Source organism: Lampetra fluviatilis, chromosome 27, assembly GCF_964198595.1.
Source record: "Lampetra fluviatilis chromosome 27, kcLamFluv1.1, whole genome shotgun sequence".
Classification (NCBI taxonomy): domain Eukaryota; kingdom Metazoa; phylum Chordata; class Hyperoartia; order Petromyzontiformes; family Petromyzontidae; genus Lampetra; species Lampetra fluviatilis.
Genome location: NC_136301.1, coordinates 13,018,992 through 13,035,748, shown reverse-complemented (window position 1 = coordinate 13,035,748; position 16,757 = coordinate 13,018,992). Strand labels below are relative to the sequence as shown.

Here is a 16,757-nt window from a genome sequence, read left to right as displayed (position 1 = left end):
GTTCCGCAGGATTGGAAGGATGCCCTGGTGGTCCCCTCTTTAAGAAGGAGGACCGCACAGACTTACAACTACAGGGGCATCTCACTCCTCAGTGTGCCGGGAAAGATCCTGGCAAGGATTATTCAACATCGCCTTGCCAGGCACGCTGAGGAGAGGCTTGCGGAGCCCCAACGCGGTTTCAGGAAAGGGCGGTCCTGCACAGATGCCATATTTTCTGTCCGTCTGCTACAGAAGAGGTGTAAGTAATTCCAACAAGACCTACATCTTTGCTTTATTGACCTGGTCAAGGCCTATGATACCATCAGTAAGCCTGGGCTCTGGGTTATTCTTCGTGCTTTCGGAGTCCCTGACCCTCTGCTCACGATCATTAAGGACCTTCATGATGGTGAGCGGGCCCGGATAAAACTACGTGGCTGGGAGTCGGAGCCATTCCCTGTTCACCTTGGAGTGCGACAGGGATGTCCTCTGGCTCACAAATAATTTAAAATATTTTTCGACCACGTAGTTCGTGAAGCCTTTGATGGCTGTACCAAAGTAATTACAATGGGAGGCTGCTCGATGCCTGGGTGCGGTCAAGGGATGGCTCCCTATTGGTCAACCACATTATGTATGCCCATGATCTGGTAATTGCCGCTCACTCAGAGGAGGAGTTCATTCCCACCCTTCTCTACGCTTGCGAAACATGGACCCCCCCTAATGGAACATCTTCACCGGTTAGAAACATTTAGGCTGGCCTGCCTACGATCCATCCTGGGTTTAACCAAGCTGGATTGTGTGAGGACCTCACAAATCCGTGAAAGATCTGGACAAAGTCCCATCGGTGAGCTACTCCGGCAGGCAAGGCTGCATTGGCTGGGTCATGTAGCATGCCTAAACAGCTTTTGTTCGGCCGGATAGAGGGGGCTAAACGGGTGCGGCACGGGCGAGAGAGTGATGTGGTACAGGAGGATTTGGAGCTGGTATCTGCGGTGTCAAGATCGGCCTCTGTGGAGGAGGCTCGTGAAGGACACTGCTGGGTAGTTTGAGGCAGTCGTCCTCCAACAACAACGGAGGGGGGAGGAGCGATGCTGACACCAACGAGCAGAGCACCGGGTGGCTAAAGCACAGCAAGTTGAACAGTAGGGGGCACAGGTGGTGCATCAGCCAGTCATTTCAGTCAGTCGACCCGTGGCACCTGGGTCTGCCCTGTGACCTCCTACCTCAACGTGCACATAGCCTGGCACAAGCGTCATGGTGACGTCACCGCCACTTAGTGGCGAATGGCGGTTGTTGTTGTTGTTGTACTCACGTGTGCGCTCTCTGTCTCTGAGCGTGAGCCCGCGCTCCCAGCAGCCCCTGCGCCATCTCCAGCTTCATGACGCCGACGTCCACAGGAGACAGCGGTGGTGCGTGCACCGCGCCTGGCGCCGCAAACTTCACTACCTACACCACAGCCACAACAACCACAACAACTGCAACCATCACGAACGCACACGCTTACACGAGCACAACAATCACAACCACATCAATCATGACCGCCACAACAGCCAGGTGAAGTGATGAGGCTTTGCTCGCCTCTATATGGTAGATGGTGACCGTGCTGATTGAGTGGCGAGTGTAATAAGTAGTGAATGTACAAAGTGCGTGGTTACTATGGTGAGCTGTCTGTGAGCTGTGTGGGGAGCTGTGTGGGGAGCTGCGTGGGGAGCTGTGTGGTGAGGAGTTCCTGACCTCCACGCCGTCAATGGTGAGTGTGGTGAGCTGCTGCCGTTGCTGCAGGACTCGGAGAGCCATGCACAGCGTCGCCTCATTTGGCCAGACGGCCGCCTCAATCACGGCGCTCAACCTCACAGCGACCGCAGCAGCGTGGGGCCGGCCAGCACGCCAAGCCAGCACCGCACTCACCGCCTCCTGCAACCATGCACACAGCCACCCTCGTGATAACACAACCACCCTCGCAACCAAACTCACAACCACGCTCGTCATAACACAACCACTCACAACCACTCAACTGCGCTCAAACACACTCGTCATAATACCACCACACTCACAACCAGAACAACCAGACTCAACACCACACCTGGTAACACACATCGTGATGCATGACATCACACTGCAAATGCACCGATGTTATTACGACAGCTACCTCGACGACGCTGGGCAGAATGAGGCACTCGTCGGGAGCGATCACGTCACCGCGGCCGCCGAGCAACGAGTCGCGCGCCCACCTCAGCGGAGTGAGGGCCAGGCGCCCAGCCCCCCACAACCAGCCATGCCCCGCGCCCCCCCCCATCTCCGACTCGCGTACCAGTGCCCCCTCCCTGCACACCGCACACGCCACATAGTGTGTACACCACACACACCACAAATAGTATTTATACAGCCCACATAACGCAGAGTGAACTAAACTAAACTTTTATTTTACCAGGTAAGGCCCACTGAGCTACGTAGCTCTTTTTCAGAAGCGACCTGCCTGCAAATGATTGCCCAAAATAAATGGAATATCACGTGGAAATGTATAGCAGCCCACTGGCCGTGATGTGATCTCTGTGTTGTTCAAATGCCAGTCCTGCTAAGCCACACGCAAACTCACAGGAACCAAACCTAACGACCGTGTGATTACACGCGAACTCACAGGAACCAATGATAAGGAACGTGTGAGGTGCCGAATGATTACCGGCTCCAAATGCAAGAGAGGTCATTGTCCTTGAGAACAGACTGCATGATTACACCACATATACACTACACACAACACGCAGAGTGTGTACAGCGCACACACACACACACAACACGTATAGTGTGTACAGCTCACAAACAACACACATAGGGTGTATACCTACACCACCACCTTCAAAACCTCCACCATCATCACTATCCCCACCACCACCTATCACCAACATCACCATCCCCACCACCACCACATCTCGCCGCCGTCGCCGCCGCTTTCCGGCCGCTCACCGCATCATCTCGCGCAGCACGGTGGTGAGGCCGAGGGGCGGCCGCGGGTCGGCGTAGCGGTGCTGCAGCCGTGCCAGCGACAGCGCCGCGTCGCCGCTCGCCCGCGCCTCGCCCACCACGCGCTCGCGCCAGAATCTCAGCCGCCCGTCCCAGTCGGCCGGGTTCACGGCGCGCGCCGCCTTGAACGCCGCAAAAAGCACTCGGCGCCGCTCCTCGTCCGGCCACGGCGCCACCGCTGCCTCCTCATCACTTTCGCGAGCCGGCGAGCTCACCGGCAGGCCGACTGGCGAGTGGACTGCTGGTGGTTTGGCCGGGGAGCTTACTACGATGCGAGCCGAGTGGACAGGTGAGCCAGCCGAGTGGACGGGTGAGCCAGCCGAGTGGACGGGTGAGCCAGCCGTGTGGCAGGCTGGTGAGCTGATCGGTGAGTTTGGTGGTGAGCGGACCGGTGAGCGGACCGGTGAGCCAGCTGGATCGTACATTTTATCCGGACCGATCATTCGGTCCAGAAGGGATGTTCTGTCCAGAACAGATGATCTGTGTAGATCGGGTGAATTGTTCTGAACCAGACACTCTATCCGCAGAAGACGCTATGTGGGATCTGGAGTCTGCAGTTGTGCGCTGATGTCATCACCTCCGGTATCACCTACATCACCACGCACATCACAGAAATTAACATCACTAGCAACATCACAACACTAAGATACCTGCAACATCAGCAATGATACCAACATCATCAGCACATACATCACCTCCACCGACATCACCAACCACATCACTTACATTTAACAGCAAAATCCGACATCACCAACCACATCACTTACATTAACAGCAAAATCAACACCATCACCAACTATATCACCACCATCATCTTATCATCATCATCATCATCACCTTATCACCACCATCATCTACATCATCACCACAATCACTTACATCACCCTCATTTACATCACCACCATCGTCACCATGACGTGAATCATCGCCTCATCACCAATACCAAAAACCGCCATTTTCCACGAAGTGACGGTGACGTCACTACGGCGCCCGTGCCAGGCTACATGCACTTTGAGGCCAGGTGAAGTGTCGAAGGTTGCCGACAGGAGGTCACGGGACAGATTCAGCAGGTGCCATGGATTGACTGACAGATGAGTGGCCGATGCACCAGCTGTACCCACTACTGTGCCAACCGAATTCGAGCCACCCGGCGCTCCGCTCGTTGTGAGCGTCGCTCCTCCGCCCTCCGTTGTTGTTGGAGGGCGACTGCCTCCAACTGCCCAGTAGCGTCCTTCACGAGCCTCCTCCACAGAGGCCGATCTTGATACCGCTGGTACCAGTCTTCGGCAAGTCCACTCGGCTTCACATCCTCTTGTACCACATCACTCCATTACCACCATAACCACCTACAGCATCACCACCACCTACATCACCATCACCTACATCACCACCACCTACATCACCACCACCTACATCACTATCACCACCACCACCTACATCACCACCACTTACATCACCACCACCACCTACATCACCACCACCTACATCACCACCTACATCACCACCACCACCACTTATATCACCACCACCTACATCACCACCACCTACATCACCACCACCTACATCACCACCACTTACATCACCATCACCACCTACATCACCACCTACATCACCACCACCACTTATATCACCACCACCTACATCACCACCACTTACATCACCACCACCTACATCACCACCACCACCTACATCACCACCAACATCACCACCACCACTTATATCACCACCACCTACATCACCACCACTTACATCACCACCACTTACATCACCACCACTTAAATCACCATCACCACCTACATCACCACCTACATCACCACCACCACTTATATCACCACCACCTACATCACCACCACCTACATCACCACCACCACCTACATCACCACCACCACCTACATCACCACCACCTACATCACCACCACCACCTACATCACCACCACCTACATCACCACCACCTACATCACCACCACCACCTACATCACCACCTACATCACCACCGCTTACATCACCACCACCTACATCACCACCACCACCTACATCACCACCACCACCTACATCACCACCTACATCACCACCTACATCACCACCACCACCTACATCACCACCACCTACATCACCACCACTTACATCACCACCACCTACATCACCACCACCACCTACATCACCACCACTTACATCACCACCACCACTTACATCACCACCACCTACATCACCACCACCACCTACATCACCACCTACATCACCACCACCACCTACATCACCACCACCACTTACATCACCACCACTTACATCACCACCACCTACATCACCACCACTTACATCATCAACACCACCTACATCACCACCACCTACATCACCATCACCTACATCATCACCACCACCTACATCACCACCACCACCTACATCACAACCACCTACATCACCACCACTTACATCACCACCACCTACATCACCACCACCTACATCACCACCACCTACATCACCACCACCTACATCACCACCACTTACATCACCACCACCTACATCACCACCACCACCTACATCACCACCTACATCACCACCACCACCTACATCACCACCACCACCTACATCACTACCACCACCACCTACATCACCACCTAAATCACCACCACCTACATCACCACCTAAATTACCACCTAAATTACCACCACCTACATCACCAACCACATCACTTACATTAACAGCAAAATCCGACATCACCAACCACATCACTTACATTAACAGCAAAATCAACACCATCACCAACCATATCACCACCATCATCTTATCATCATCATCATCACCTTATCACCACCATCATCTACATCATCACCACAATCACTTACATCACCCTCATTTACATCACCACCATCGTCACCATGACGTGAATCATCGCCTCATCACCAATACCAAAAACCGCCATTTTCCACAAAGTGACGGTGACGTCACTACGGCGCCCGTGCCAGGCTACATGCACTTTGAGGCCAGGTGAAGTGTCGAAGGTTGCCGACAGGAGGTCACGGGACAGATTCAGCAGGTGCCATAGATTGACTGACAGATGAGTGGCCGATGCACCAGCTGTACCCACTACTGTGCCAACCGAATTCGAGCCACCCGGCGCTCCGCTCGTTGTGAGCGTCGCTCCTCCGCCCTCCGTTGTTGTTGGAGGGCGACTGCCTCCAACTGCCCAGTAGCGTCCTTCACGAGCCTCCTCCACAGAGGCCGATCTTGACACCGCTGGTACCAGTCTTCGGCAAGTCCACTCGGCTTCACATCCTCTTGTACCACATCACTCCATTACCACCTACAGCATCACCACCACCTACATCACCATCACCTACCTCAATCTCACCACCACCTACATCACCACCACCTACATCATCATCACTTACATCACCATCACTTACATCACCACCACCTACATCACCATCACCACCACCACCTACATCACCACCTACATCACCACCACCTACATCACCACCACCACCTACATCATCACCACCACCTCTTACATCACCACCACTTACATCACCACCACTTACATCACCACCACCTACATCACCACCACCACCTACATCACCACCTACATCACCACCACCAACATCACCACCACCTACATCACCACCACTTACATCACCACCACTTACATCACCATCACCTACATCATCAACACCACCTACATCACCACCACCTACATCACCATCACCTACATCACCACCACCTACATCACCACCACTTACATCACCACCGCTTACATCACCACCACTTACATCACCACCACCTACATCACCACCACCTACATCACCACCACCTACATCACCACCACTTACATCACCACCACCTACATCACCACCACTTACATCACCACCACCTACATCACCACCACTTACATCACCACCACTAACAATCACCACCACCTACATCACCACCACCACCTACATCACCACCTACATCACCACCACCACCTACATCACCACCACCACATACATCACCACCACCACCTACATCACCACCTACATCACCACCTACATCACCACCTACATCACCACCTACATCACCACCTACATCACCACCTGCATCACCACCACCTGCATAACCACCACCACCTACATCACCACCAACACCTACATCACCACCTACATCACCACCACCACCTACATCACCACCTACATCACCACCACCACCTACATCACCACCACCACCTACATCACCACCACCACCTACATCACCACCACCACCTACATCACCACCACTTACATCACCACCACCACCTACATCACCACCACCACCTACATCACCACCTAAATTACCACCACCTACATCACCAACCACATCACTTACATTAACAGCAAAATCCGACATCACCAACCACATCACTTACATTAACAGCAAAATCAACACCATCACCAACTATATCACCACCATCATCTTATCATCATCATCACCTTATCACCACCATCATCTACATCATCACCACAATCACTTACATCACCCTCATTTACATCACCACCATCGTCACCAAGACGTGAATCATCGCCTCATCACCAATACCAAAACCGCCATTTTCCACAAAGTGACGGTGACGTCACTACGGCGCCCGTGCCAGGCTACATGCACTCTGAGGCCAGGTGAAGTGTCGAAGGTTGCCGACAGGAGGTCACGGGACAGATTCAGCAGGTGCCATGGATTGACTGACAGATGAGTGGCCGATGCACCAGCTGTACCCACTACTGTGCCAACCGAATTCGAGCCACCCGGCGCTCCGCTCGTTGTGAGCGTCGCTCCTCCGCCCTCCGTTGTTGTTGGAGGGCGACTGCCTCCAACTGCCCAGTAGCGTCCTTCACGAGCCTCCTCCACAGAGGCCGATCTTGACACCGCTGGTACCAGTCTTCGGCAAGTCCACTCGGCTTCACATCCTCTTGTACCACATCACTCCATTACCACCTACAGCATCACCACCACCTACAGCATCACCACCTACCTCAATCTCACCACCACCTACATCACCACCACCTACATCACCACCACTTATATCACCACTTACATCACCACCACCTACATCACCACCACTTACATCACCATCACCACCTACATCACCACCACCACTTATATCACCACCACCTACATCACCACCACTTACATCACCATCACCACCTACATCACCACCTACATCACCACCACCACTTATATCACCACCACCTACATCACCACCACCTACATCACCACCACTTAGATCACCACCACCTACATCACCACCACCACCTACATCACCACCACCACCTACATCACCACCACCACCTACATCACCACCTACATCACCACCACCGCTTACATCACCACCACCTACATCACCACCACCACATACATCACTACCACCACCACCTACATCACCAACACCTACATCACCACCACCACCTACATCACCACCTACATCACCACCACCACCTACATCACCACCTACATCACCACCACCTACATCACCACCACCTACATCACCACCACTTACATCACCATCACCACCTACATCACCACCTACATCACCACCTACATCACCACCACCACTTATATCACCACCACCTACATCACCACCACTTACATCACCACCACCTACATCACCACCACCACCTACATCACCACCACCACCTACATCACCACCACTTACATCACCACCTACATCACCACCACCACTTATATCACCACCACCTACATCACCACCACCTACATCACCACCACCTACATCACCACCACCTACATCACCACCACCACCTACATCACCACCACCACCTACATCACCACCACCACCTACATCACCACCACCACTTATATCACCACCACCTACATCACCACCACCTACATCACCACCACTTAGATCACCACCACCTACATCACCACCACCACCTACATCACCACCACCGCTTACATCACCACCACCTACATCACCACCACCATATACATCACTACCACCACCACCTACATCACCACCACCTACATCACCACCACCTACATCACCACCACCACCTACATCACCACCTACATCACCACCACCACTTACATCACCACCACTTACATCACCACCACTTACATCACCACCACTTACATCACCATCACCTACATCACCAACACCACCTACATCACCACCACCTACATCACCACCACCTACATCACCATCACCACCTACATCACTACCACCTACATCACCACCACTTACATCACCACCACCTACATCACCACCACCTACATCACCACCACCTACATCACCACCACCTACATCACCACCACTTACATCACCACCACCTACATCACCACCACCACCTACATCACCACCTACATCACCACCACCACCTACATCACCACCACCACATACATCACCACCACCACCTACATCACCACCTACATCTCCACCTACATCACCACCTACATCACCACCTACATCACCACCTACATCACCACCTACATCACCACCTACATCACCACCTGCATCACCACCACCTGCATCACCACCACCTACATCACCACCAACACCTACATCACCACCTACATCACCACCACCTACATCACCACCACCTACATCACCACCACCACCTACATCACCACCACCACCTACATCACCACCACTTACATCACCACCACCACCTACATCACCACCACCACCTACATCACCACCTAAATTACCACCACCTACATCACCAACCACATCACTTACATTAACAGCAAAATCCGACATCACCAACCACATCACTTACATTAACAGCAAAATCAACACCATCACCAACTATATCACCACCATCATCTTATCATCATCATCATCATCATCACCTTATCACCACCATCATCTACATCATCACCACAATCACTTACATCACCCTCATTTACATCACCACCATCGTCACCATGACGTGAATCATCGCCTCATCACCAATACCAAAAACCGCCATTTTCCACAAAGTGACGGTGACGTCACTACGGCGCCCGTGCCAGGCTACATGCACTTTGAGGCCAGGTGAAGTGTCGAAGGTTGCCGACAGGAGGTCACGGGACAGATTCAGCAGGTGCCATGGATTGACTGACAGATGAGTGGCCGATGCACCAGCTGTACCCACTACTGTGCCAACCGAATTCGAGCCACCCGGCGCTCCGCTCGTTGTGATTGTCGCTCCTCCGCCCTCCGTTGTTGTTGGAGGGCGACTGCCTCCAACTGCCCAGTAGCGTCCTTCACGAGCCTCCTCCACAGAGGCCGATCTTGATACCGCTGGTACCAGTCTTCGGCAAGTCCACTCGGCTTCACATCCTCTTGTACCACATCACTCCATTACCACCATAACCACCTACAGCATCACCACCACCTACATCACCATCACCTACATCACCATCACTTACATCACCACCACCTACATCACCATCACCACCACCACCTACATCACCACCACCAATTACATCACCACCACCAATTACATCACCACCACCTACATCACCACCACTTACATCACCACCACCTACATCATCACCACCACCTACATCACCACCACCACTTATATCACCACCACCTATATCACCACCACCACTTATATCACCACCACCTATATCACCACCACTTACATCACCACCACCTACATCACCACCACTTACATCACCATCACCACCTACATCACCACCTACATCACCACCTACATCACCACCACCACTTATATCACCACCACCTACATCACCACCACTTACATCACCACCACCTACATCACCACCACCACCTACATCACCACCACCTACATCACCACCACTTACATCACCATCACCACCTACATCACCACCTACATCACCACCACCACTTATATCACCACCACCTACATCACCACCACCTACATCACCACCACCTACATCACCACCACCACCTACATCACCACCACCACCTACATCACCACCACCACCTACATCACCACCACCACCTACATCACCACCACCACTTATATCACCACCACCTACATCACCACCACCTACATCACCACCACTTAGATCACCACCACCTACATCACCACCACCACCTACATCACCACCACCGCTTACATCACCACCACCTACATCACCACCACCACATACATCACTACCACCACCACCTACATCACCACCACCTACATCACCACCACCTACATCACCACCACCACCTACATCACCACCTACATCACCACCACCACCTACATCACCACCACCTACATCACCACCACCACCACCACCTACATCACCACCACCACCTACATCACCACCACCACCTACATCACCACCACCACCTACATCACCACCACCACCTACATCACCACCACCACCTACATCACCACCACCACCTACATCACCACCACCACCTACATCACCACCTACATCACCACCACCACCTACATCACCACCACCACTTACATCACCACCACTTACATCACCACCACTTACATCACCACCACTTACATCACCATCACCTACATCATCAACACCACCTACATCACCACCACCTACATCACCATCACCTACATCATCACCACCACCTACATCATCACCACCACCTACATCACCACCACCACCTACATCACCACCACCACCTACATCACCACCACTTACATCACCACCACTTACATAACCACCAATTACATCACCACCACTTACATCACCACCACCTACATCACCACCACCTACATCACCACCACTTACATCACCACCACCTACATCACCACCACCTACATCACCACCACCTACATCACCACCACTTACATCACCACCACTTACATCACCACCACCTACATCACCACCACTTACATCACCACCACCACCTACATCACCACCTACATCACCACCACCACCTACATCACCACCACCACATACATCACTACCACCACCACCTACATCACTACCACCACCACCTACATCACCACCTAAATCACCACCACCTACATCACCAACCACATCACTTACATTAACAGCAAAATCCGACATCACCAACCACATCACTTACATTAACAGCAAAATCAACACCATCACCAACTATATCACCACCATCATCTTATCATCATCATCATCACCTTATCAACACCATCATCTACATCATCACCACAATCACTTACATCACCCTCATTTACATCACCACCATCGTCACCATGACGTGAATCATCGCCTCATCACCAATACCAAAAACCGCCATTTTCCACAAAGTGACGGTGACGTCACTACGGCGCCCGTGCCAGGCTACATGCACTTTGAGGCCAGGTGAAGTCTCGAAGGTTGCCGACAGGAGGTCACGGGACAGATTCAGCAGGTGCCATGGATTGACTGACAGATGAGTGGCCGATGCACCAGCTGTACCCACTACTGTGCCAACCGAATTCGAGCCACCCGGCGCTCCGCTCGTTGTGAGCGTCGCTCCTCCGCCCTCCGTTGTTGTTGGAGGGCGACTGCCTCCAACTGCCCAGTAGCGTCCTTCACGAGCCTCCTCCACAGAGGCCGATCTTGACACCGCTGGTACCAGTCTTCGGCAAGTCCACTCGGCTTCACATCCTCTTGTACCACATCACTCCATTACCACCTACAGCATCACCACCACCTACATCACCATCACCTACCTCAATCTCACCACCACCTACATCACCACCACCTACATCACCATCACTTACATCACCACCACCTACATCACCATCACCACCACCACCTACATCACCACCTACATCACCACCACCTACATCACCACCACTTACATCACCACCATCACCTACATCACCACCACCACTTACATCACCACCACCACTTACATCACCACCACCTACATCACCACCACTTACATCACCAACACCACTTACATCACCACCACCTACATCACCACCACCTACATCACCACCACCTACATCACCACCACCTACATCACCACCACTTACATCACCACCACCTACATCACCACCACCTACATCACCACCACCTACATCACCACCACTTACATCACCACCACTTACATCACCACCACTTACATCACCACCACCTACATCACCACCACCTACATCACCACCACCTACATCACCACCACCTACATCACCACCACCTACATCACCACCACCTACATCACCACCACTTACATCACCACCACTTACATCACCACCACCTACATCACCACCACTTACATCACCACCACCACCTACATCACCACCACCTACATCACCACCTACATCACCACCTACATCACCACCTACATCACCACCACCTGCATCACCACCAACACCTACATCACCACCTACATCACCACCACCACCACCTACATCACCACCACCTACATCACCACCACCACCTACATCACCACCACCACCTACATCACCACCACCACCTACATCACCACCTACATCACCACCACCACCTACATCACCACCACATACATCACCACCACCACCACCTACATCACTACCACCACCTACATCACCACCTAAATCACCACCACCTACATCACCAACCACATCACTTATATTAACAGCAAAATCCGACATCACCAACCACATCACTTACATTAACAGCAAAATCAACACCATCACCAACTATATCACCACCATCATCTTATCATCATCATCACCTTATCACCACCATCATCTACATCATCACCACAATCACTTACATCACCCTCATTTACATCACCACCATCGTCACTATGACGTGATTCATCGCCTCATCACCAATACCAAAAACCGCCATTTTCCACGAAGTGACGGTGACGTCACTACGGCGCCCGTGCCAGGCTACATGCACTTTGAGGCCAGGTGAAGTGTCGAAGGTTGCCGACAGGAGGTCACGGGACAGATTCAGCAGGTGCCATGGGTTGACTGACAGATGAGTGGCCGATGCACCAGCTGTACCCACTACTGTGCCAACCGAATTCGAGCCACCTGGCGCTCCGCTCGTTGTGAGCGTCGCTCCTCCGCCCTCCGTTGTTGTTGGAGGGCGACTGCCTCCAACTGCCCAGTAGCGTCCTTCACGAGCCTCCTCCACAGAGGCCGATCTTGACACCGCTGGTACCAGTCTTTGGCAAGTCCACTCGGCTTCACATCCTCTTGTACCACATCACTCCATTACCACCATCACCACCTACAGCATCACCACCACCTACATCACCATCACCTACCTCAATCTCACCACCACCTACATCACCGCCACCTACATCACCATCACTTACATAACCATCACTTACATCACCACCACCTACATCACCACCACCACCACCACCTACATCACCACCACCTACATCACCACCACCTACATCACCACCACCACTTACATCACCACCTACATCACCACCACCTACATCACCACCACCAATTACATCACCACCACCTACATCACCACCACTTACATCACCACCACCTACATCATCACCACCACCTACATCACCACCACCTACATCACCACCACCTACATCACCACCACTTACATCACCGCCACCACCTACATCACCACCACCACCACCACTTATATCACCACCACCTACATCACCACCACTTACATCACCACCATCTACATCACCACCACTTACATCACCATCACCTACATCATCACCACCACCTACATCACCACCACCACCTACATCACCACCACCTAAATCACCACCACCTACATCACCACCACCACCTACATCACCACCACCACTTACATCACCACCACCTACATCACCACCACCTACATCACCACCACCTACATCACCACCACTTACATCACCACCACCTACATCACCACCACCACCTACATCACCACCACCACCTACATCACCACCACCACCTACATCACCACCACCACCTACATCACCACCACCACCTACATCACCACCACCACCTACATCACCACCACCTACAACACCACCACCACCTACATCACCACCACCTACATCACCACCACCACATACATCACTACCACCACCACCTACATCACCACCTACATCACCACGACCACCTACATCACCACGACCACCTACATCACCACCACCACCTACATCACCACCACCACCTACATCACCACCACCACCTACATCACCACCACCACCTACATCACCACCACTTACATCACCACCACTTACATCACCACCACTTACATCACCATCACCTACATCACCACCACCACATACATCACCACCACTTACATCACCACCACTTACATCACCACCACTTACATCACCACCACTTACATCACCACCACCTACATCACCACCACCTACATCACCATCACCACCTACATCACCACCACCACCTACATCACCACCACATACATCACCACCACTTACATCACCACCACTTACATCACCACCACCTACATCACCACCACCTACATCACCACCACCTACATCACCACCACCACCTACATCACCACCTACATCACCACCACCACCACCACATACATCACCACCACCACATACATCACTACCACCACCTACATCACCACCTACATCCCCACCTACAACACCACCTACATCACCACCTACATCACCACCTACATCACCACCACCTGCATCACCACCACCTGCATCACCACCACCTGCATCACCACCACCTGCATCACCACCACCTGCATCACCACCACCTGCATCACCACCACTTACATCACCACCACCTGCATCACCACCACTTACATCACCACCACCTACATCACCACCACCTACATCACCACCACCACCTACATCACCACCGATATCACCACCACCTACATCACCACCACCTACATCACCACCACCTACATCACCACCACCACATACATCACTACCACCACCACCTACATCACTACCACCACCTACATTACCACCTACATCACCACCACCTACATCACCACCTACATTACCACCACCTACATCACCACCACCTACACCACCACTTACATCACCATCACCTACATCACCACCACCTACATCACCACCACCACCACCTACATCACCACCACCTACATAACCATCACCACCTACATCATCACCACCACCTACACCGCCACTTACATCATCACCATCACCACCACCGCCTACATCACCACCTACACCACCACTTACATCATCACCACCGACTTGACCACCATCACTTCTTTTTCTCCACGATCCAGAGTCCACGGTCCGCGGTTCCTTCTCGCAGGGATCCGGATCCGCTTTATGCGATCCGATTCAGTTTGTCGTGTAATCGTCAGTGTGGGAACGCCGCTACCCGCGGCGCCTTCCCGCCCACAGCGCCCACAGCGCCTGCGGCAACACAGAGGGGGGGGGGGTAGACTCCAAACCCCGGATGGAATCGTAATCGAGGTAAAAGTGTGGACGGGATTGGATCGGAAGCCGCCACGCACCGACTCCGCGGGAATCGATCCTAGCGGAGTCAATCTCGCAGCGATGCACGAATCGATTAATCACCGCTGGGCGGGGGGGGGAAACGTTCCAGTCGCATTGCGATAGCGGCGCGAATCCTGAACCGAGCTCACGGGTCTTGATCGATGCCATTAATCGACCCGGGGGGTCGGGAGGTGACTCTGTCCCGCCCCTCGCGGGTCGCCCACCCCGTGACGTCACCAGTGCGACTCCTCCGCCGCCATCTTGGCGAGGGAGGGAACTGTGACGTTTCGGGCTGGGGGCCTTCTTCGTGAGTCATGGAGATGAATCCCGAGCGGGGTGGTGGCTATGCACGCCTGTGTAATGCAAGCGAGGAGTCGGTGGACCACACGCAGATGTTGCGCAACCTGCCTTGCCGTGGCTCGCCAAGAGACGGCAGTACAGACCGTGGTCTCATTGCCATCTGTTTCCA

General features: G+C 53.0%; 1 protein-coding gene across 4 annotated transcripts in view; it reads right to left on the bottom strand.

The window, feature by feature from the left end:
• LOC144942418 (charged multivesicular body protein 7-like) overlaps nucleotides 1-16,757 on the bottom strand; it is a 43,398-nt gene that overhangs the window by 23,377 nt on the left and 3,264 nt on the right. For 3 of the 4 annotated variants that reach the window (XM_078869289.1, XM_078869290.1, XM_078869287.1), the window contains exons 2-6: nucleotides 16,022-16,204; nucleotides 2,938-3,583; nucleotides 2,126-2,300; nucleotides 1,711-1,890; nucleotides 1,289-1,422 (exon numbers count right to left, since the gene is read on the bottom strand). In XM_078869289.1, the coding sequence (XP_078725415.1) occupies nucleotides 1,289-1,422; nucleotides 1,711-1,890; nucleotides 2,126-2,300; nucleotides 2,938-3,437 (989 nt within the window). In that variant the 5' untranslated portion in view covers nucleotides 3,438-3,583; nucleotides 16,022-16,204. Of the gene's footprint in view, nucleotides 1-1,288; nucleotides 1,423-1,710; nucleotides 1,891-2,125; nucleotides 2,301-2,937; nucleotides 3,584-16,021; nucleotides 16,243-16,757 lie in introns of those variants that run through there. The other variant, XM_078869288.1, reaches the window with a different exon arrangement.